Raw genomic sequence first — 23,429 nt, 5'->3', positions numbered from 1 at the left:
GGTATCATGATTTATTTCTCCGTCAGCTAAATACATTACGGAGAATATATACTTGAGTAGACAATTTTAACTCTATTTAGAATGTTGTCCCACACACTCCACGAACCCTATTAGGCAAATTTAAAAAAAAAACAGAAGATTTTAAGTGGAAATCAGAAGCATTGGCAAATACAAAGGGGTAGAGGTTGTTTTTTTTTTTAAAGTTTTATCAAAATAATATTGATAAAATTTAAAAAAAAAAGGAAAATATAAAAAATTATGTTGCAAATTTAGATTTTTAAAAGTTATTTACACACACACATTCAATATACTCATTAGAAAACTAACTTATAAACATTTTAAATAATGAAATGAATTAGTGTTTTTATTTGAGAAAACGGGGCACTTTGTTTTTTCTTTTAGTCGCTCTACTCCCCCTAGGACAATGACATGGATCCGCTACTGATTAGAAGTAGTCTATTTAGATAGATAGCATAAAAAAAGAACAAAGAACAATCATTTGAGAAACACAAGAACTATGAATTACTTTTTGAAATAATAATAAAAAAAACTATGAAATACTCTATGATAGAGTATTTCATAGCTATCTTTTTATCATTATTATTTCATAGAGTTATTATCATATATTGTTTTTATGTTTATACATTGTTATATGCGTTATACATTGATTTTTTAAATTCGTTAAAATTGGTTGGGAACAAGAAAATTTTCAATTTTGCTTTTTAGGTATTGGCAGGCCGTACTTGACTTCCCTCCAACAAAGTTAAACGTAACTCTAACTACAATCCAATTTGAAAAAATTTCAACAGCAATACATTCCAAGAAGAATTTGTCTTTTTTATTTACTAATTAGATTACTTACATTTAAGGTGGTTTACCACGAAATAAAGTTAATGTTTTTAAAAAATTTAAAATTTTCATTTTTGATTGTTTTAGAACAGTTTTTTACCACTAAATTTATTTCCAAAATTGGTTTTTAAGTGTATTGAACAAAAAAGGTTTAATTTAAGTTTTAAGTTAGGTGGTCAAATATATTTAGCACAGCAACGGCCCTTAACAACACACTTTTCCCTCTTGTTTTGGACTTATTTTTGTATACAAGACATTTTATTTAAAGACTTGAATTCCAGTATGATAACCAAGTTTGTTCTATATCGTAGATTGCAATAAAATAAGCAAACTACATTTACTTGTGTTATATAAGCAGGGTCCTACCGAACGACGAAGACGTGTGCGTGTTTGTGTGTGTGTGTGTGTGTGTGTGTGTGGGGGGGGGGTGGAGGGAGGGTGCACCTGAAAAAAACAAATTTTACTGACGAAGATTTTTTTGTTTTTTCGGAAGCCAAATTGTAGTTTTAACCAAAAGTCCCAAATCTACCAATTTACCGACAGAAACAGACGGAGGAGGGTGCACACACCTTCGTCGGTACGGCCCTGTATATAAGCAATAAATAAGTGATAGAACTTTATGTGTTAATGTATTATTATTAATGAAATTGTATACGGATTTTTAATTGTTTATTTATATTATTTTAGTTAATATAAAACGTATTGGGAAATAAAAAAAATCATACGAAAAAGGTGAAGAAAACATTCTCTGGTAACCAGAAGCGGGTCTCCAATTACGCTGAGTAGGCTGAAGCCTAGGGCCCCAAAGAGAAAAGACGCCTCCAATAAAAAAGAATCTCAGCACTTTTTCAGATATTTAGAATATTTGGCTTCTGGGGCTCTAGGGTAGGTTCCCCAAAAATTCGATTAGCCTAGGGCCCCAAAAAACCACGATCCACCACTGCCGGGAACAAGTTCTTCAAAGCAAGTGATAACGAAATAGTAGAAACAACTTTACAAAAACAATTATGTAATGATAGGAGGCTTTGCAAAATTAAATTAAATGTGAAACAGTGTTCAAATGATTTTAAAATGATTATGTATTTCCCTATTTTCAAAGAAATTTTGCAAGTTGGTAGCTGTCCAGATTGTCAAAGTGGACCAACTATAAAAAATTATTTCACGAAATTGGATTTATTTTATAGTTTGAAAATCAAATGCACATCTTCTTCATTTGAATATTGCACTTTTAAAAGTAACACCATGGACAAAAACACACAAAATAAAGATAGGAGTGCATTTGATAATAACTTAAGAACATTTGTTGCTTTTCATAAGGTTGGTCAAGGTTTCGTGAGATTGGTCAAGGGCATGAACCAATGAGTGATTTTGCTTATATAGCAAATACTAGTTGCGTGAGTGTTAATGATTTTCAACGCAATCATAAATTGATTCAAGTTGCCTATGATTATGCTGCTAAAGATTCTCGAAGATTGCTGCAAATGAAATTAAAGAAAACGCTGTTGAGATATTCCCTACTGGTGTTCCATTAATACTAGTTTCTCTTGATGGTACCTGGCAGTAACGAGGCCATTCTTCTCTTAACGGTGTAGTTACTGCTAAAAGTAAAGGTCGATGCGTTGATGCAGATGTATTAAGCATGTAACTAAAATTCGCTATTGGAACTATTTTATTAAATATTCTGCAAAAAAAATCGTTTAACAAAATAAAATTATTTTATGGTAAACCACATTAATAATGTTTTGAATATTTTATAGAATTGTCTCATATTACGGTTCAATACTGCTTTTTTTTCATCAAATTGTATGTTGAAAATATATTTAACATGATACATTTTAGTTTTTTTTAAATCTTTTTTTATTCAGGAATATAATCATAAAGCTGTGTTTATTTTTTATAATTACTTTTCTGAAAATATCAATTTGATATTACATTATCAACTTGAGTGTATATTCCCAATACATAATAAAAAAAATGGATTAGGCATTTATACCTAATATGATCAATACTATATCAATTAGGAGATTATAATTTAACCTGGTTATACAAATCCAAAAGATCTTGGTGTGGCCATGGACTCTTATTTAAATTACAATAATCATATTGCAAATATCTTTCGTGGATCAAACATTCGAGGATATTTAATCCTCAAGTGTTTTAAAAGTCGTAATCCACGTGTAAAAGCCTACACTACCTACATAAGACCAATTTTAAAATATTGCTCTCCGATTTGGTTGCCAAACCGCACCGAATTTATCAAAGCAGAGGAAAAATTGCAAAGATGTTTTACGAAAAGAATTGCTAACTTAAATAACTTTTCATATCCAAAACTTAAAATGCTTGCTTTAGAACTACTTGACATTCTGAATAATTTAGTTTGGCTAAATATATTAAGTTTGTTTTTATTTAACAACAATATTTACAATCGAGGTCACAAATTCAAATTACGCAAACTAAAGTGTAAACTCGATGCCCGTAAATATTCTTTCTCACTCAGGGTTGTTAATACTTGGAATAACTTGCCGTCTGACGTCGTTAATGCCACAAAAAAAAAAGAGCTTTAAAATTAACTCCATCAACTTCGAAAAATACTGTTCCGGCTAACTAGTTTTTGTTTTATAACTGTGATATTATGTATTAAATATAATAGATATACTTTTAGTAATAATCTAACACATGTGTTATATGATGGTAGGGCACGTTGTCAGAGATATTTTATGGACCTGCGTGTCCTTTAGAGCGTGTATCACTGTTCTAATAAATTTTAATCTAATCTAATGAATCATATGTTTGTTTTCTTATTAATCAAGTTTAATGCAAAAACATTAGTCCTGATGGTAACCACTAACAGTAAACTTTTGATATCGATTGGTCAATTAAAATTTTGTAGTTGTTTATACATGGTTTCCACTTACTATAAATTTTAATTCTAAAATCACGCGCAAATGCAAAAGCTAGCAATCGGGAATTTTTTGGCAAAAAATTAACGCCGGGTACATTTACTGTACATTTTTCATTTCACCTTTTCAACATTAATGAAACAAACGATGTCATTCGCAGCTTGAGACTTTTTTTTTGTATTTCTTTAACTAATACTTTGCTAAATGATTTCAGGTTTGACAATTTTTTGCTTATAACATGGGATACATGAGAAAACGATTATACGGTAATTAACTCTCAAGGGGTTGAACTTTCTCCAGTAGTATTTCCTCCCTAATAAAAGTTTCGTTGTTACGGAGCTGATCTATAGCATAGGAAAAATATTAAAATTAATTAAAAGAGTTTCTAATAAACAGAGGCTAATTAAAGAATTTGGAGCCCATGGGCTGATAATTCAATAACGCTTCCTTCGCCCAGACAACTCGTTTATATGAAACTAGTGCTAGATACCCTAAAATCTAAAGAAACTATTAGTACTAGTTATTCCTTTTTAATAAGTAACTTTTTATATTTAGAGTTCGCCGATAACTCCTTTATTTTGTTAAGAAACTTTTAGTTCTAGATTAGGGGAAAACGCCTTACAATAAAAAGTATAGATGGTTTTCAGTAAAAAATTTATTGTGTATTTTATTTTCAGCAATATTACAATGGAATTGTTACACATTTACATTAAATAAATTTGATATCTTTTTTGTCGCTTTGTTTAAAAATATCAAAAATATAAAAATCCCGCGCACCCAGTAGTATTTTGTGCGGAATCTTAAATGCGGTGAAATAATGCGGTATCCCGCGTGATTGCAATCCCAATATATGTATTTAATGCATGTGTCAGCCATCTATCTGTGTATAATCTATTTTAAACTTTATTTTATGTGATCAATGTTATTATTAAATGCAATGTTAAATAAAAAATGTTTTAATGACAAATGGATTAAAGGTACCGCTTTGAAATTTTCACAGAAAATTGGTTATTTTTGTATAAGAAACACTATTGTTATAATTTTAAAATGTTGTTAAATACCTTCATAAATTATGAAGGTATTTAACAACATTTTAAAATTATAACTATAGTGAAGGTATTTAACTACTTTTTAAAATTATAATAAAGTTCATTATAATTATAAAATATTTAAGACCTTTTATTTATAATATATTAAATCATTAATTGAAATTGCTTGCTTCGTGATTCTTAGTATAAATTCTCCCCAATAGTCTTTTTTGTGTTACAATCTGTTATTGATGCCTGTTATTGATGTTTGGACTTACGATTAATTAAAGTTATTAATAGTAATATAAAATAATTATTTTCTTTGGCAAAAATAGAAGTATTTAAGTACATTAATAGAAAGATAAAATACAAATATTAAACTTAACTAACATATAATATTATTTTAAAAAGTATAAATCGTAGATATCAACGTAAATTTAACATATAAAAAAACCTTGATATATTAAATGTTCTTGAAACAAGTAATATATGTTTTATTAAACTTTTTGCTTAATATTAATTAACATTATTTAATTAATCAGTCCCAAAAATTATTATACAAACTACTTAATTAAATAATGTTTTACTTATTATACTATATATACTATATGTTTTACTATTATGCTCTAATAGTGACTTTTTATTCAATAAAGTTTGTATACATTCTCCTAAAATATAAATTCTTATAAATTCTTTGATGAATCAGACTAAATAGGTTCTTTGATGAATCAGACTAAATTAGGATAAATTCTTTGATGAATCAGACTGAAAAAAAAATAGTAAAGAAACCCTTTAATTCTTCAAAACTTGTAAAAAACATTTTTCTTTTAAAATTTTTTTGTTAATAGAACTTACTATTATATGCTCGTCACTCTGAAATATGCATTTGTTTCATTCTTTTTTTTTGTAGATTTAAAGTTTTTCGACGCTCATTGTTTATTCTTGTTCTAATTTTGTGCAGATCAACATTGTAGCGCTTGCTGAATTCTTTCATATACTTCAATTCTTTAAAATAAAATTTTTATAATTATGTTAAAATAAAATTGTTGTGATCATTGGGAAAGTGATTCCTTGATAGGATTAGATATTTTTTTGTGGAAACGATAATAACTTCATAGAAAACCCTCTAACTTTTTTAAGCTCATAAAATTTTGCAGGGTTTTAGTTGAAGGTGCACCGGATATTGAACCTTTCCTTAAGTTCTATAAGTGTTTATAATGTGAAAACAAGTCTTGCAAGTCTATTATAAATGGATTTGAGAACTTGTTTTAAAAAATCAGTTAAGAACCGGTATAACACTGATAAATGTGCTGATAATGTACTCAAAATATATTTTACAGCTGATTTTTTCAATTGTTCTATACCAGTTTTTAACTGATTTTTTTTTAATTCTTGAATACTGTTGTTTCTGGTACACTTGCACTACTTGTTTTTACTTTATAAACACTATAGAAAAGACCTTGAGAAAAGTTGACATATTTAGGAGACATATTACAATTAACTTAAAATATAAACATTGCATTTTAAATTGACCTGGAAAACAGTTCTGGTTTACACCATTAATAAATGAGCCAAATGCACAGTCAAAGTGATTTATTTGATATGTGTTCCATTGAAAGTATGAACGACCTAAAATATAAATATGTTCTGTTAAAGAGACTACCAAGTCCAAAAATATATAATAAATATAAAATAGTTATGACAATGTTTATTCTTTCGCTCTTAGTGAATTAATCATGTTGTAGAGAATATTTTTTTGAGTAAGATGATGTCAAATTTTATTTTTAAATAAAAAAAAATTGTTATAAATTTTTAAGTTTTCAAATGCATAATAAGATTTTTATAATTTTTTTAAAAAGTGAATTTTTTTAAGTTATAAAGTTGAATTTCCAAGAGTTAAAAAAAAATTCTTAGAAATTAAATTTGATATTATTGAACTTAAAAACTTAACTGGTACAACTTTTTATGCAAACAAGAATCTTTTTTCAAAATTAAATTTGCTATTTAAGAAAAAAAGTTATGAGTTAAAAAGGAATATGGGTTTGAATGAAATACGCCAATAATAAGTGAAGAAATTGCTCACTTTTAAAAGCTGCTTTTATTATTTAAGTCTCAAGTGACCAATCAATCTCTATAGACTTTTTGTATACATTTTAAATCAATCTTTGTTCAATTTATTCTAATATTAAATCTATCATCACAAGAAGGAAAAAGTGTTTTTATTTGGTTGCTTTTTTAATTGTTTGTATTGATTGTTTTTTTAATTGTTATTGTGTTTTAATTACACATAGATCTGCATATTTTAATCTCCCCCAATGTCAGGGTAGAATTGATATTCTCTACAACTTCTACAAATATTTTTCTTGTAAAAAAGAATATATTAAAATCCTTAACTATTTCATTTTACTCTATATTTCACTGCGTCAGACTTTCTTTGACTAGGTAAAGAAATTAATTTTAATTGTTTTATGTTCATACTAGGTCTTGAAAATAACATCGCTGATCTTTCAGTTTTCTTTTAAAGATCTTTAAAACATTAAAAGTTAATTTAGACCGCAATATTATTTTTTCATTTTTTTTAGTTTAAACTGTTAAAAAAATATGACATTTTATTTGAAATTGAACTAAGACTTTTTATGATTTTTATTTCCCACTTTATGATAAGACCTGATATTAAATATTATGTAAAAGTAAGCGTATTTAATCAGGCTTTTTAGTTAAGGCATGCAATTGCACTCTATTCCTGGCCATGCATATAATATTCAGTTGGTACCACTTGGCCACAGTTTTTTAGATTTTTTGAGAACATTCAAGTTTATGTATGTTTCCATGTTGGTCCAGAAAATGATGAGTTCTAAATAAGTTCCGCTATTAACTTCATAACTTAAATCTTTTCTAATATAATGTTTTTATATTATCAAATGCTTTAAAAGCATTTGCTTATGTAAAAATGATTTTATATTTTAAAAGCATTCGCTAATGTAAAAATATTTGATTAAAAATGATTAAACTTAAAGGTAATTCTTTTAGCCTGTATTTAAAAACTTTTCGTACATAGATAAACTACATTCATAAACTTGAATGTTCTCAAAACATCTTGGTGCAAAGGAAAAGTATAAAGAATATTCTCAAACATTAAAACCAGTCAAATCAACGAAATAAGGTTCTAGAATATTCTGTAGAAACTTTCTTAAAAAAAGTCAAAAGAGTTTGACGTCATTAATCGTGATATCATACTAAAAAAAAAAGGAAAAATATGGAATAAAAAGTATTACCCTGGATTGGTTTAAAAATTATCTGTGCAACAGACATCAATGTGTTCGAACAATAATATATATTCAAATTTACTAAAAGTTAAATGCGGAGTTCCCCAAGGTTCCATTCTTGGTCCTCTTTTATTTTTAATTTATATTAATGATCTTCAATAATCACTAAAAAATTTTGATGCAATAATGTTTGCTGATGACACAAATTTGTTTTATTTATGAGCATCAATTGAAAATCATTTTAAATCTGTGAACAATGACTTTGAGAATCTAAACATGGTTTAAAGTAAATAAATTATCTTTAAATTTACATTTCGTTTCATTCGTTTCATTATAAATGAGTTTTGTTTTTGTTGTGATTTTTAGTGTAAATGGTTATAAAATATATTATCAAACAAACTATTAGTTTTGTTAAGTTTTTATTATACATTTTTATTTTATTAGTATATACTAAATTGTTAAAAAAAAAATCCTATAAAAAACTAAAATATATTAGTTTTTTATAGTATTTTTTTAACATTTTAAAGATACTGCTAAAAGAAAAGAATGTTTTGATATTACCAAAGTAACTGAATAATTTAATTGTTTCTTTTTTCATCTTACTATTAAGAATTTTTTTGAATAAGTTAATAAAAAATTTTGCGAGCTACGCAAAGCATGAAATTGTTAAAAAAAGCAACTTTTTTTATCTATTACATAACTCAACTAGCATTTGTTTAATTAGAATATTGTTGAAATAAAACACGAGTATATAAATTAAAATAAATTTATTATACTTTTTTATTATTATTATTTAATCTTTTTTAAAGTCAATATACACTTGGGCAACTATGCCGTGTCAGTAAAATCAAAATATATTTACTACAATACATTAAATTTTTTAAAATCAAAGAACTTTTTGTCGTTGGACAAAAAACCGACCCTTTTTCAAATGCTTGACTATGCCGTGATAATATTTATAAATTAGTGATATTAGTTATTGCTGAACAAGTCTTTTTCTTTTATTGAAAAAGTTTGCTGCAAAGTATAGAAAACTCTCATTACCAACAGTTTTACTGGACTTTAGTAGTTGATAAATATAACAAAACAGGAACAGAGTGCGATGGTGGTCAGGAACAGAGTGCGATTGCGCACCTTTCCTGACCAAGCCTGTATTAACATTAGTTTTGGTAAATAAACCCTCCCTCTATCTGTTTTTATACCCCTCCCTCTATGCGGGTGGAGGTCACTTGCTGTAAAAAACTTTTTTTCAGTTTATTCCTGTTAGTTTATTCCAGCCGAGTGTCTGTTTTTGGTGCATTTTAAAATATACATGTTCAAAAGTGTGTTTTTTATATACAATTTTACTTGCAATCTATATTTTAAAAATTATTAGAGTGTTTTTAACTTATTTTTTCAAAATATTCTTTTTATTTAACTATAGAAAAATTTTGATAAAATTAAAATCCATGTTTTATCCATGCCATGATTTTTTTTTTAATATTTATAATACAATATTTTTTAATAATATAATATACTAAATAATTTATTTAAATCATATTATTTAGGGCAGTTTTAAAAAACATAAATACTTTTTTTAATATTAACTAACTTAAATTAATGTATAAGTTAAAATATAAATTTAATAGTATATTTAGGTTATATTATAGATACCAGTGTTGCTTTCAGCTTCTTTATTGTGTTGGAAATCTGTTTTTTTTCTTTTTTTCTTTTTTTCATCTAAGCCTGTTATTTAAAAAAAAGATATACAATTAAGTTAAAAAAATTTTTTAAGGGATTCTATAGTCACAAGAATGTTACTGCCATTGTTACTATTTATTTATTAATTTACCCGATTCATTTTCCTCGTCTAAATTGACTCTTTTGTTTGTTTTCCACCCTGAGATTGCAAAATAATACTTTTATTAAATAGATTGAGAAGGATTAGAGAAAATAGAGTGAGCAGGATTCTTAGGCTTTTTATTCATATTATACAAATCTGGAAAGAACTTAATTTTTATTATACTTACTGCTTAAAGTATCAGTATTTTTTCCATTCTCAATTGAGTCGTTTGTGTTTTCCTTCAAGTCTATTTTTAAATTTAGATTTTTTATTTCATTAAACTATTTATAGTTGTAAAATACTCAAATAAAACAGTAAACTATTATAATAAAAATAATTTTTAATATTAACCATCATTATTATTTGCTGTTGATGTTTGAAGCACATTGCTGTTAGCAACCTTTTGTTTACCTTTGAAATAAAATTTCACAAAAATATAATTCAACCATTCTCTATCATTGATCATTTTATATCATTTAATGGATCAAGGTGTTATGGGTTAACAATTAAATTTAAAAAAAAACTCAACCCTGAAAATCTTAGCTTGATTGATCAATCTATTCAAATCGAATCAATATTAAACTTTGAAATTGTATTTAATATATAGTTTTTCACCTAAATAATCCATTATTTAATTTTTTTTTTTTTTTTTGACCGCTTACAAGCAATTTCGTAGATATTGCCAACCCATGTTGTAAAAAATGTTGCGTTCATATTGAAGAGAATGTTAGCAATGTTTTATAGCAAATTAAAAATAAATAATAAATGTATATTAAAACTCCATTGTTTTAGTCAAAGCTCGTCTTCTCCATTTTAGCACAGTATTTTAGTCGTTATAATATATTATAATATATACAGACGCAATTGACTTAATTAATTCAATAATTATTAATAAATATTATAAATAATTATTAATAATTATTATAAATAATAATTAATTCAAGCACATTTAATTCCTAAGAGTTTTAGTTTGTGGCATTTTTCTCATTAAGGTTTTTTTCTCAGTTTCCATTTTAGTATTGTATCAAAGTCTGTATAATATATGCTCTTTTATAGACCCAATCTCCATTTTTAGTATTTGATGTATGCTTTTTGTGGCTTGTAGGCTTTTGAGAGTAAATCTAAAAAAATGACTACTTACATTCTACAAAAGGTTGTTTATATATTTTATTTTATAATCAAATTTATCCTAATTTATTAAATCTCCTTTATCTAATAATCTCAAAAAGAGGCACACGGCAATAAGGAGACTTATCTAGAAGTTATCTCTAAAAACGAAACAATTGTTTTTTAAACAAAAAAATTTTAAATATAAAAATCATGACTAAATTAGAGAGCACATAAAGAATAGTAGACACATCAGCTGTTGGTATGGGTTGGACCAGGATTTGGTCAAGTTAATGTCTGTTTAAAATACAATTATAGGTTTGGTTTGTTAAGTTTCTTATTTTAATTTTTGGATACAGAAATGTGTCGCAATTAATTGTTTAAAGCTTATTTATATTTTCTGATATTAAATAAGTAACAAGAAGCTATTTTGAGCTAATTTTTGTAACTGAATTTTGGGAAGATTTCCTTTTCAATGATTTTGAGATTTAATTCTAATTTTTGAATGGGTTGTTCAATCAAGTTGAATTTTTTGGGTTCTGTTTTTTACATAAAATCTGCAAGATCCGAGATGATGCCCATAAAATCTTTTAAAAGCAAAGTGATTTCATATGAAATAACCTTGTATTTAAGTATACATTCCAGTTTCATTTTGTTGTTATTGTTCATTTAAATCATAAACAATTTTTTTTTGATTTAATAAAACTATAATAATGAAATTTAAAAATGTAATAAAAAAAAATTAAAACCATCAGAAGTTGGAGCTTGAAGCACAGTTCTGTTAACAACCTTATGTTTACCTTAAATAAATATAAAAACTAAATTCAAATCTGCAAAAAAAAATCATTTAATGACTTTAATTATTTTAGAATCAAGAAAATAAAGAAGCTTTACCTTTTTCAATATCAATCAAATGTCGGCCAACTTTAGTTATTTCAAGTAAAGCTGGTGGAACTTGATAAACATTTTGATTAAAATCTTTGCTATGGCCCATATGTTGGTAAAACAGCTCTCTGTCTTAAGGAGGTAAATCCATAATTGCAAATAATGTACTTACTCTTTTGCGGTTAGCTGTTGCGGTAAGTTTGTTAGGATATTTTAATTTATCTTTAATTTTTGTGCATATAAAATGTAGTGCATGCCAACCTGATACATGGTTTTTACTTTTTTGAGTGCTGGGGAAAAGATATTGGTTATTTTCTAAAATACCTGCTTCGATTCTGATGTTCAAATTAGACAATTTTTTAAGTACTGGAATTGAATCTAATGGTATTAAAACTGGTACTAAATGATTGTTTCCCTAAAAGATAAACTAAATAAATTAAACTATAGGCTAAAACTTAAAGGTATCACCTTGTCCCAAGATATGTTGTGTTCATATTTAAGAGAGTGTTATATAAAAACTGATTACAATTTTTTTGATTAAAACTAAATAATAAATGTATACCAAGGAAAACTAATCTTGTTGTTTTAGTTGAAGCTCACTTTCTTTATTTTTTGCGTATGTGAAGTCTTTAAAAAGTTTATTCAAGTGCATTTAATTCCAATAAGTTTTAGTACATGATGTCATTATGGACTTTTTACAAAAGAACTTAAGATTTTATAAATTTTTTTCTTCTTACATAGAAAAAAAAAATTAATTTATTTTATTTTATAAATATATAAATAAAAAATTAAACTTGAAAAACTGAAGTCTTTTTTTTAAGATGTTGGAGTGAGTTTTATTTTTAATTACACAGTTTTTATTATATATTAAAACGTTTATTATTATAATTATTATTAGGGGTGCACTGACGCCAATGGGTACAGGCGGATGCCAATGCATCGGCCCTAAAAACAAATTATTATTATATTATATATATTGGAAATGTATACTGGAATGGAAATTTCTAACATAACACATTTTGTTCTATTATGTTTTACATATGTTATACTTTATGTTTTTTTTTTTTTTTTAATTTTTTGATTTTGAACTTCTTTCTTTGCAAAGTTTGGATCCATAAGTTATATAATTAATGTACTAAATTACTGTGTTGTAGCGCCAGGTGCGAGACTAAAATTTAGTGTTCTTCCCCAAAAAAAGTATATAAGGTCAAACTACTTTTCATTTTTATTAAACTTTAATAATAGCAATATTTCAACGTTTTTCAAATGTCATTTTAAGTTATATTCATTCATATTCATGTCATATTAAATTATTTTATTCATGTCATTTTAAGTTTTATTCATATTCATATATAATTTATATTATATATGTACAGATACAAATATAGTTTTCACATTATGTAAAAAATTCTCTCGCACACCCATTGCTATAGCTCTGCTCTCTCTTTAATGCGAAACGTTCGCGAGAAAATTAATGTTTCACTTAACTTGAAGTTTGAAGACAGCTTGTCGATTAAAGCAGTCTTTTAAAATTAACCAGAGAAATAGTTTTAAAAGATTTAAGTAGTAATAAATTAAATTTATATAATTTACTGCTTGTAGATTTAAAAAAAATACAATAAAAAAAACTTTAATGAAGTCATGTACTAAAGTTTATAGCAATTAAATGAACTTGATTAAATTATCAAGTCTGTAAATTTCGTCTGGAAAAATGTATTTATTTTAAAGACTTTAGATACTGCAGAAAATGGTGAAGGTGAGCAATGACTGAAGATTAATTTTTCTTGGTACTCATTTATTTTTTAGTTTTATTTAAAAAAATATTTTTTTATAACATTCATTTATAACTTTCATTCAAGATTAAATTAGACATAGTGAGTATATCTGATAGAGTGTGTCAAGGAAGATTAAAATGGTTTTGGCATGTAGAGCGCAAGGACGCAGATTATTGGTTATCAGCATGTAGATAGTTAAAAGTTTCAGGAGAAAAAGGTAGAGAGAAGCAGAAAAACGTTAAAAGAGTGTGTTTCAGATGATTTAAAAAGGCTATATTTAAGGAAAGAAGATGTTCAAGACCGTGTATTTTTGAGAAAAAGCATTATGAGTAATGTCCAATCCGTGCAAGCATGGAAACAAGGACTATAAAAGAATGATGATGATGATGATAATGATGATGATGATGATGATGATGATGATGATGATGATGATGATGATGATGATGATGATGATGATGATGATGATGATGATGATGATTCTCATTAATATAAACACAACATGGACTTGGTGGTCCCTTTAGATAAAATTCCAAAATAAAGTATAGAATAAAACGGGGTAAAATGAAATACCGGGTAGAATGAAATAGTTATGACAACCTTTTTGATTATATCGTAATATTTTTCTGAGCAAGATATATATATTTTTTTTAATAAAAAAAATGTTGTTATAAATTTATAAGTTTTCATATGCGTACCAAGATTTTTTTTATCTGTTTGAAAAGGGAACTTAAAACTCTTGGAAATTAAATTCGTTATCATTGAACTTAAAATGTTTACTGATACAACTTTTTAAGCTGATTAAGAATCTTTTTTTCAAAATTAAATTAACTATTTAGGAAAAAGAGTTATGAGTTAAAAACGGAAACGAAGTGTTGTGGGTTGAATGAAATACGCAAAACAACTTGCATGCAAAGAAAAAAGAAAAACTATAAACCAAAAAGCTTGTGGTGGCCAAAGTACAAAGCGGTGAATTTTCACTATACAAATCTGCTAAATCATTCAGCATACCAGTAGCAACTCATAAATATGGCAAATATATACCTTCCCAGTCATATATGCAACTTGTATTGCGTTAGCTAGTTTTTCATCAAGTTCATCAAGTTCTTTAATGTGTTGTGAGTTGATCCAACCACCTTCTTCTGCAACTTTCCAGTCAATTAAAAGTAACCTAGTAATATTATTTCAGGTTTTTTATATAATTTAATCTCAAATATTATTTCATTTTTATTTAATAAATACTAATAAACAATATTTGAACGGGTCATTTCAGAAACACCTCTTTGTCATTTTTGTAAAATCTCCTTTGAATACGTATAAGAAAAATAATTAAATCTCGAAAATCATTATTTTTGGAAAAAACTCATTGTGAAGTTGTGAAAAGTAATCAAGATCGTGATACGCTAAATCCCTGTTTATCGCCCTGAATTTTAATTAAATTCAATCAAAACGCTTTTTTTGTCATTTTTTAAATTGAGTTATTCTATTTATATATTAATAATTTTGCTTTATTTTCTTTCTTAATAATAAAATTAAAAATTTTAATAATTTTATTTTGGAGTCCTTTTTTTTTTTTTTTTTTTTTTTTTTCTTCACTTATCTTTAAAGCAGAAACTATCATTTAATTACACAGCCTGATTTTATTTTTGCTATTAAAACAGTAACTTCAGAAGTAACTAGATAAAGTAACAAACTTTTATATTTAATTCAAGTTAATATTTTATTATTTATTTTATTTCTTATCATTGTCTTATATCATTTAATTATAATTTTATTAATTTAGCCTTTAAAACATTTTTAAATTTAATTTTATAGTGATTTTAATCTAAAAGTTATTTTAATGCTGATAAAAACCAGTTTTATTAACAACAATTACTTTAAGTTATGTTACTTAACATTTGTTTTTCACTTAACAATTGATAAGAATAGCTTAAAAGATTTATTTAATAAACAAAAAATTTTATATTACCTAAAATATGAATATATGTAACATTATTTAAATAAAATGTATTTATTATTATCAATCAGTGGAATTAATTTGTTACTTTATTCTAAAGTGTTTTTAAAATATACTGGGCTCGAATTAGCATTAAACTAATTGCAAAATTTTTTTGTAATTTTATATGTCGATCTTTCCTTCCTTGAGTACTCATTGAGGTTGTGGGATAAAAGTAAAGATATTGGGAGGGGATATGTACAAACACCAGGCCACACATATAGTTTTTTTTATTGACAACTTGGCCACAATTGTTTTGTATATCAGGCCTTGATTAAAAGCATTACGGTTAAAGCGATTTACCTAAGCTGTAAGCGATTTTACATAAGCAGTAAGCAATTTTGTTAAGGCGATTTTTTTTTTTTTAATTTGAACAAGTTTATAGAATTCTTGTTTTGTTTGATAAAAGAAATAGTTAACGTTTTAAAAACCACTTAAAAGTTTGAATAGCTATTATGTATAAAAGTTTGTTTAAAAATAATCATTGTAACTTTTTGTAACTATTATGTTTAACCTATTTTATTTTATGCTACCTTTTTTATCTAAATATTTAGCACCATGAAAAAAATTTGTCAATCCTTAACAACAACTTTTTTTCAGTAAATCATATATTTATATCTTTTTTTTAATTTTTTACTAAATCCTAATTGTTTTTACTAATTTAAATTGTTTAGAACTATGAATAATTTTATTAACAACAACGACTTTATCAATTTCAATTCAAATTGAAACAATTAAATTGAAACAATTTAATTGTTTCAATTTGAAGTCACTTTAAAAGTTAAAATGTTTTGCTTTAAAGTCACCGATTGCATTTTTTGCAACAATAGAATTCAGAGGTTTCAAAGCAAAAATCTTTTTTTCATAAGACTTTATTAAAAAACTTTTTATAAAAGACTTATTAAAATATAGGCTGATTTGAGTTGAACTGTTCAGCACTTTCATTGCACAGAGAAATCTTTTAACAAAGATTGTTATGGTTTTTTATAAAATGACCCATTCATTTAATGACCTTGAATAAAAATTTTATTCTGAAGTTTCTTATTTTTTAAATACATTCAATATTTTATCCTTTATAAGTAATTTACATGTGATATGTATTATGTATAATCTATTTCTTCAAAGTATATTATTGCTTTTTTCAAAAGAATCAAAATTTCATAAAGTTTTCAAAAAATATAATCTTTAAAAGGTTTCTTAGAAATCCTTAGGTCCAATGTGATTAACTTTAATATAAACAAGTTGTGTTCATATTAAAGAAGATATTAAAAAAATTACGTTGGGGCTAATTTGTTTGGTTAATTTTTTTTTAATCAAAGTTATATTAAAAGCTGAAAGATATTTTGGTTTTATACAAAATAAATAATAAATACCTTGCTGGTTCCCCACCACGTCTGGCATTAAGCAATGTTAGGCGAGTGCAAATTAAGTCTCTAACTTCGATATATATGTGGTTATCCCAAAAAATAAAATTATCTTTCATTATACTCTCTAATCGTTGAATTATGTAGTTTTGGAGAATTTCAACATCTTCTTCATCAGGCAACATATTTGGTTTTCTCAGTTTTTGTTGACGCCTTTTGTTGATGTCATATTCTGCGTCTCCAAATATATAACCTTTCCAAGTCTCAAACACGGACACAAACATATCTATTTCTTGTGCCTTTTTCTTTGCAACCGTGTCATTTTCTTTAAAAGTTAGCTTATCATCATTTTCAGTCAGTACTGTTCCTTTGATAATTTTTGCTGCTTTTTTAATTAATGATGATAAAACTATTTTCAAACCTGATTTTAAATAATCTCCTGCAATAGTGTATTCATCGATTGCTGTTCTAAATGCATCAAAGTTTATTCTGTTAAACATGTCCATTGCATTATTATATACATGTTTAACTTTTTTATTTATCTTAAATATAGAATATAAATGTCCAATGCGCCTCATATCATTTCGTACAGATTTTAGAACTTCTGATTGTTTATCTAGTTTTCTTTTCATTTTGTCATATAATCTTAGACCAACAGTCAAAATGATAATGTCTTGTTTGCAAATTTTACCCACTTCATCATTTCTCATATTTCTAAGGACATTGATTACGAATTCATTTGGAAATAATGAAGACGAATTGTTTTTAATTAAGCTGATTGGAACATGAATGATTGGTTTGAATGTGTTTAGATCACAGTTTTTAATGTGTCTGCTTAAAAAACGTTTTGAAAAAAAACCATTGCAATATCCGCACATTTCAAGATTATTTATAATTTCTTCCTCGTTAAGAATTTTTTTTGCCTCTCTTTCTCTATTAATTTGTAAATGTATATTTATATATGTAATTATATTTTTAAATGTTGAAGTTTTATTAATTTAGTTACTCAATTTTTAGAAAATCAAATATGAAAAATAAGTTCATAAAATAAAAACAATTTTACCTTTGAAAGTTAGGATTTTTTTCTTGTGTTTGATCTATATTATATTTTTTAATTCCTTCCTTTTTAAATTTATTAAACATCTTATGTTTTTCTCCTTCCGGAAGTTTAATCGCTGTTTTGACAATCTCTAAATCTTTATGTCTTTTTAGGATATGCCTTGATAGTCTTGTTTGTTTCTTGTTACAAAATATGCAATACCTACTTGGTTTTTTTTTCAGTGACTTGGCCTAAACCAATTAGCAATAAATAATTTAATGACATAAGTATTAACCTATTAAAGGTGAGGTTTCAAAAGTTATTAAAATGTTATCATATCCATAAAATGATTAATACTATAACGGTATTAAATTATTAAAATGATATTATATTATTAAAATGATAATATATTATTAAAATTATATTATATTGTTAAAACGATATTATATTATTAAAATGATATTATATTATTAAAATGATATTATATTATTAAAATGATATTATATTATAACGTTTTTATATTATTAATTATTTAATAAATTAATTAGTTATTAATAAAAAAATATATAAAAATTAATTTAAAAAATTATCATCAAAACAAAAGAATTTTAATTTCTCAAAAAAGCCGTTGCAAGACAATTGAGCCAGGCGGCCCGCGTAGTCTGTTCGCCTCAATTTCACACAGGTGCACTCGTTTACTCCTGCTGAAACCTATATATATATTTATATTTATATATATGAATATACAATATAATATTATATTACTAATGTTTTCGTTTTTTTCTAACATTTTAATGATTTATTAAAAAGTATTCATTTGTTTATGAAACTAAAAAAAAAAAACTTTTCTTTAAAAAAGGTCACTTATATATTTATATATTTATTTTTTTCATCTGAAGTGTCATTTTTTTAAGAGTTCACTTTCTAAATTGGGTGATTTGATGTGCAATTACCCATTTAAAATTGTTAATTTATTTTTAAACTTTCTCTATATACTTAATGAAAAAAAACATAGATATTTGATATTGTTTTATTTCTTATATTTGTATATGTATTTTGAAAGTAAACGCATAACATATATTTGTTTGTGCAAAATGCAAAATTTAAAAGATGAAACAAACCTTTGCATGAAAATGTGTTGACACTTGAATTGATTGAATTGATTGTAATGATTTTTCCAGCTCCTGATTTTCCAACTCCTTATTTTCCAACTCCTTATTTTCCAACTCCTTATTGAAATCTGCAAATAATATCATTTAAAAACATGTAACAACATGGCGTCAATTTTTATAAAAATGTTTTGTTTCTTTTGAGACCCAGTTTAATATACTTTTAAATAAACTTTCGGCTTTTCTATTTTTAAATAAATATTATATTAATTTAAATCAAACTAAATATTAATTCAATAAATGCGCTTTAGTTCTTCCATAAAGCGCTTTTCTGATCATGCATTTTAAATGAATTTTTTAATATTTATTTTTTTTTGTTTTGTCATTAATTTTTTTTTGAATTAATTTAGTGTTTTTTTTAAAAAAAAAACCTTTTTCAACAATTTTTTGCACAGTCCTGGATTTTGATTAGTGTTTTGGAATGTTTTGGAATTTCAAAATTTTTATGGAAAATTCCTGGAATTTTTAAAATATATATTTTCATTTTTAAAAATATATATATGTTTTTTTAAGTTTCAACGTTAAAAATTTCGAAAGTATCACAAAACTTAACATTTCAAATTTTAAAAATATTTTTACATCAGTACTAAAAATAGAGCAGAAACAATTTTTCACTTTTGAAATTCTTAATATATTTAATCATCAAAATTCTGAAAGTAATACTGAAACTGTTTTTTAATATTTTTAGGTTATTTAAATTCTAAAAATTGCATCAAAATATTTTTGCTTATAACGAAATTCATAAATTTCTATCGAAATTATTGTTTTCTTTCAAAAAATTTTAAAATTCAATAACAATTTTTAAAAAGTTACATTCCAAGTGAAATTTGTATTTTAGATTCTAAAATCTTAATATTTTATATAAATTAGTTTTAAAAATATATAAAGTTTATTATTTTTCGAAACCTTTTTCAAAACATGTGGATAAATACGAATCAAAGGTTCTGCTGTCAAGAAACAATCTATGATAAATAAGATGGTTTTTTACATATATTAGACGATTTTTACAAATGCTAAAAATGTTTGGATCAAAAGTAGTTAGAGTTACACCCCATTTTAACAAATGTCAGTTTATAAAAAGTATTTCGGATATCCATTCTACATTTAAAATGGTTATTTGTTATTTTAATCCTAGTGGTTAGTATTTTTTATTATATTTAAGCAATACCTTCCAAATCTGTGTCTTCTTCCAAATCTCTTTCATTTTCAATGGAAGAACAAGCTTGAACCTAAATAGGCGTAAGTCTAAATTTGTTTATTGTATTGAAATATATAAGTATAGTTTCTATATTTAGATTTGTTTACATTAGCAGGATATTAACCAGGAACAAATTGTTCAGAGAGATTGATAGGTCTTAAGTGACCAATCAATCTCTATAAAGTTTTTAATTGATCTTTATTCAATCTATTCCAATATTAAATCACAATAATAAATTTTTTTATTGTCTGGTTTTTTTAATTGTTATTATTGGTTGCTTTTTTTTTTTTAATAAAGTGTTGTTCTAATTTCAAAAGAAAAACTAAATTTGTTATTTTACTCTAAGCTTGTTTTCTCTGTTTTAGGTGTTTTTCTTCGTCTGTACAATATACATCGCAATCTACAGACTTGATAATTTATTCAATTTACTGTTCTGATTTGTTAAAAATGAACTATAAACTTAAAAATATAACAATATTTTATTGTTTTTAGTCAGAAAAAAAAATAGTAAAAGCTTTTTAAAAGTTCTTAATTAGTATAAGTAACAGCTTTTTAAAAGTTACTAACAAGTATTAAATTATTTAATAGTGCTTAAAACCATTTAGTTTAAATACTTTATGCTCAATAGATGACTTTTTTGTTTTTTATTCTGTAACAAATAAAGTCAGTTGTTTAATTTGTTTCCTTTTCATTATTTAAGCACATTATATAAGCAAGTGTAGATAAATAAATATATAAAAAATAAGAGAGAAGGACAGCCTAGTTTAGGTTTATTGTGGTATATAGCTAGGCAATTGTGTGTATGCACATACACCACGGCTTGACATTTTAGAGAGGGGGGCGGCAATGCACCAAAAAAACCTAAATTTATAAATAATGTTCTACCAGAAACCTACTTAAAAAAAATAAAAAAAGCATTATCAAAAAAAAGTCTGAGGAGGAGGACATGGCCCCATCGAACCCTTATCAATGTAAACCCATAATACAAGTTTTCAAATAATTTTTATTTTCTCAAAAAATTCAATTTATTTAAAAATTTGATTTTTTTCTCATCAAACTAGTAATAAAATCAAATCGGAATATGTTGGAACAAAAAAAAAAACAGGAAATCAGAACAGTATTTCAGAACGGAGGGAGTAATAATTAATTTCAATAATTTTCAGAATTATGATTAAACTTTAATTTATGATTTAATATTGGAAACTTTATTTGGAGAATAAGACTTTTTAACTTCAAATTAAGAATTTTGATTTTATGAGCATTTGGGAATTCTGGGCTTAACAGAACTCCACAGGACTAGTTAACACCCTGATTAGTAATGTTTAATGTTAAATATGTTTTTATCTTATATTAAATATTTTATGGATTTCCGATTTGATTGCTTTTATCACACCCGGCCTTGGTCAAATATCAACCCTGGTCATTTACGATCAAGAAGTTCAAGCTTCTCGCTCAACCATTACACTATAACATATAAAATCATTCATGTAAAAATTTTCTAAAAAAAAAATTAGTACAATGTTTTCATATTTCAATCATAATAAATGCAAACCTCAAAACTTGAATTGTGAAATGGTGAGTTAGATATTGTGCATTCCACACCAAAATTAATGTCTAAATCTATAAAACAGTTTCAGAACACAATATTTTCCCACGATATAATTAATGTGTGATTTTATTATCTTATTTTCTATGAAAGCTTTTTCTATTTAACAAAAAAATGTACCTTCTGCAGCTTGACCATCTGATGGAATGTTTTTGATAGTAGGAGAACAAGCCTTAATATATGTATATATATATATATATACAGGGTTCAAAATTAACCTTGTAACTTGGCATATGCCGATCATATTTCAATCATAATAAATGCAAACCTCAAGACTTGAATTGTGAAATGGTGAGTTAGATATCGTGCATTCCACACCAAAATCAATGTCTAAATCTATAAAACAGTTTCAGAACACAATATTTTCCCACGATATAATTAATGTGTGATTTTATTATCTTATTTTCTATGAAAGCTTTTTCTTTTTAACAAAAAAATGTACCTTCTGCAGCTTGACCATCTGATGGAATGTTTTTGATAGTAGGAGAACAAGCCTTAATATATGTATATATATATATATATACAGGGTTCAAAATTAACCTTGTAACTTGGCATATGCCGATCATATTTCAATCATAATAAATGCAAACCTCAAGACTTGAATTGTGAAATGGTGAGTTAGATATCGTGCATTCCACACCAAAATCAATGTCTAAATCTATAAAACAAATTCAGAACACAATATTTTCCCAAGATATAATAAATGTGTGATTTTATTATCTTATTTTCTATGAAAGCTTTTTCTTTTTTAAAAAAAAATGTACCTTCTGCAGCTTGACCATCTGATGGAATGTTTTTGATAGTAGGAGAACAAGCCTTAATATATGTGTGTGTATATATATATATATATTTATATATATATATATATATATATATATATATATATATATATATATATATATATATATATATATATATATTTATATATATTTATATATATATATATACACAGGGTTCAAAATTAACTTTGGCACTTGGCATATGCCGATCATATTTCAATCATAATAAATGCAAACCTCAAGACTTGAATTGTGAAATGGTGAGTTAGATATCGTGCATTCCACACCAAAATCAATGTCTAAACTTATAAATCAATTTTAGAACACAATATTTTCTTATGATGTAGCAAACGTATGATTTTCTAATCTTTTTTTCTATATAAGTTTTGTTTGAAAAATGAAGTATACCTTCTGCAGCTTCGTTATATGATGCAATGTTTTTTATTGTAGGAGAACAATCCTTAATATAATAAATAAGTATGCATTTTTTTGTTTGTTAAAAGTTATACAATATGTAAATTTGGGACCCAATAATATCAATGAATTGTTTTATGGAAAAAATTGTAAGCGTGATAAAACAAGCCATTCTGATTACTAAAAAAGCAATTTTATAATCTTGGATTAACAGATTAAAATTAAAAGATCCAAA

At 25.3% G+C, this 23,429-nt stretch overlaps 2 protein-coding genes across 3 annotated transcripts; both read right to left on the bottom strand.

Annotated features, from left to right (window-relative positions):
* Positions 1-5,315: 5,315 nt before the first annotated feature.
* On the bottom strand, positions 5,316-12,003 carry LOC136090429 (uncharacterized). 2 transcript variants are annotated; one of them, XM_065817047.1, is made up of 9 exons: positions 11,867-12,002; positions 11,722-11,772; positions 10,217-10,276; positions 10,053-10,112; positions 9,875-9,922; positions 9,697-9,768; positions 6,311-6,406; positions 5,633-5,782; positions 5,319-5,542 (listed from the first exon to the last, which is right to left on the bottom strand). In XM_065817047.1, exons 1-8 carry the CDS (start codon positions 11,964-11,966, stop codon positions 5,646-5,648), a joined length of 624 nt encoding a protein of 207 aa, XP_065673119.1. In that variant the 5' UTR covers positions 11,967-12,002; the 3' UTR covers positions 5,319-5,542; positions 5,633-5,645. The 2 variants fall into 2 exon arrangements, with proteins under 2 accessions (XP_065673120.1, XP_065673119.1); XM_065817048.1 differs by lacking the exons at positions 9,697-9,768; positions 9,875-9,922 and having other exon boundaries at positions 5,316-5,542; positions 11,867-12,003.
* Positions 11,991-23,366, bottom strand: LOC136090860 (uncharacterized). The gene is made up of 8 exons (XM_065817836.1): positions 23,360-23,366; positions 22,592-22,659; positions 20,366-20,426; positions 19,150-19,268; positions 18,053-18,279; positions 16,999-17,922; positions 14,674-14,800; positions 11,991-12,272 (listed from the first exon to the last, which is right to left on the bottom strand). The coding sequence occupies exons 1-8, from the start codon at positions 23,364-23,366 to the stop codon at positions 11,991-11,993; spliced, it is 1,815 nt and encodes a 604-aa protein (XP_065673908.1).
* Between the last annotated feature and the right edge of the window lie 63 nt (positions 23,367-23,429).

This window comes from Hydra vulgaris, chromosome 14, assembly GCF_038396675.1.
Source record: "Hydra vulgaris chromosome 14, alternate assembly HydraT2T_AEP".
NCBI lineage: Eukaryota > Metazoa > Cnidaria > Hydrozoa > Anthoathecata > Hydridae > Hydra > Hydra vulgaris.
This window is presented reverse-complemented; position numbering and strand designations above follow the sequence as displayed.

What these genes read in the sequence shown, in the direction of transcription:
- LOC136090429 (XM_065817047.1), bottom strand. Translation starts at nt 11,966, where the DNA reads ATGGGCCATAGCAAAGATTTTAATCAAAATGTTTATCAAGTTCCACCA. An exon ending in AACAGCAAATAATAATGATG is followed by an intron (nt 10,113 to 10,216) that starts GTTAATATTAAA and finishes ATTTAAAAATAG; the next exon opens with ACTTGAAGGAAAACACAAAC. An exon ending in AAACCAGAACTGTTTTCCAG is followed by an intron (nt 5,783 to 6,310) that starts GTCAATTTAAAA and finishes TTTATTTTAAAG; the next exon opens with AATTGAAGTATATGAAAGAA.
- LOC136090860 (XM_065817836.1), bottom strand. An exon ending in AGAAGACACAGATTTGGAAG is followed by an intron (nt 19,269 to 20,365) that starts GTATTGCTTAAA and finishes TATTATTTGCAG; the next exon opens with ATTTCAATAAGGAGTTGGAA. An exon ending in TTGCATATATGACTGGGAAG is followed by an intron (nt 12,273 to 14,673) that starts GTATATATTTGC and finishes TTTATCTTTTAG; the next exon opens with GGAAACAATCATTTAGTACC.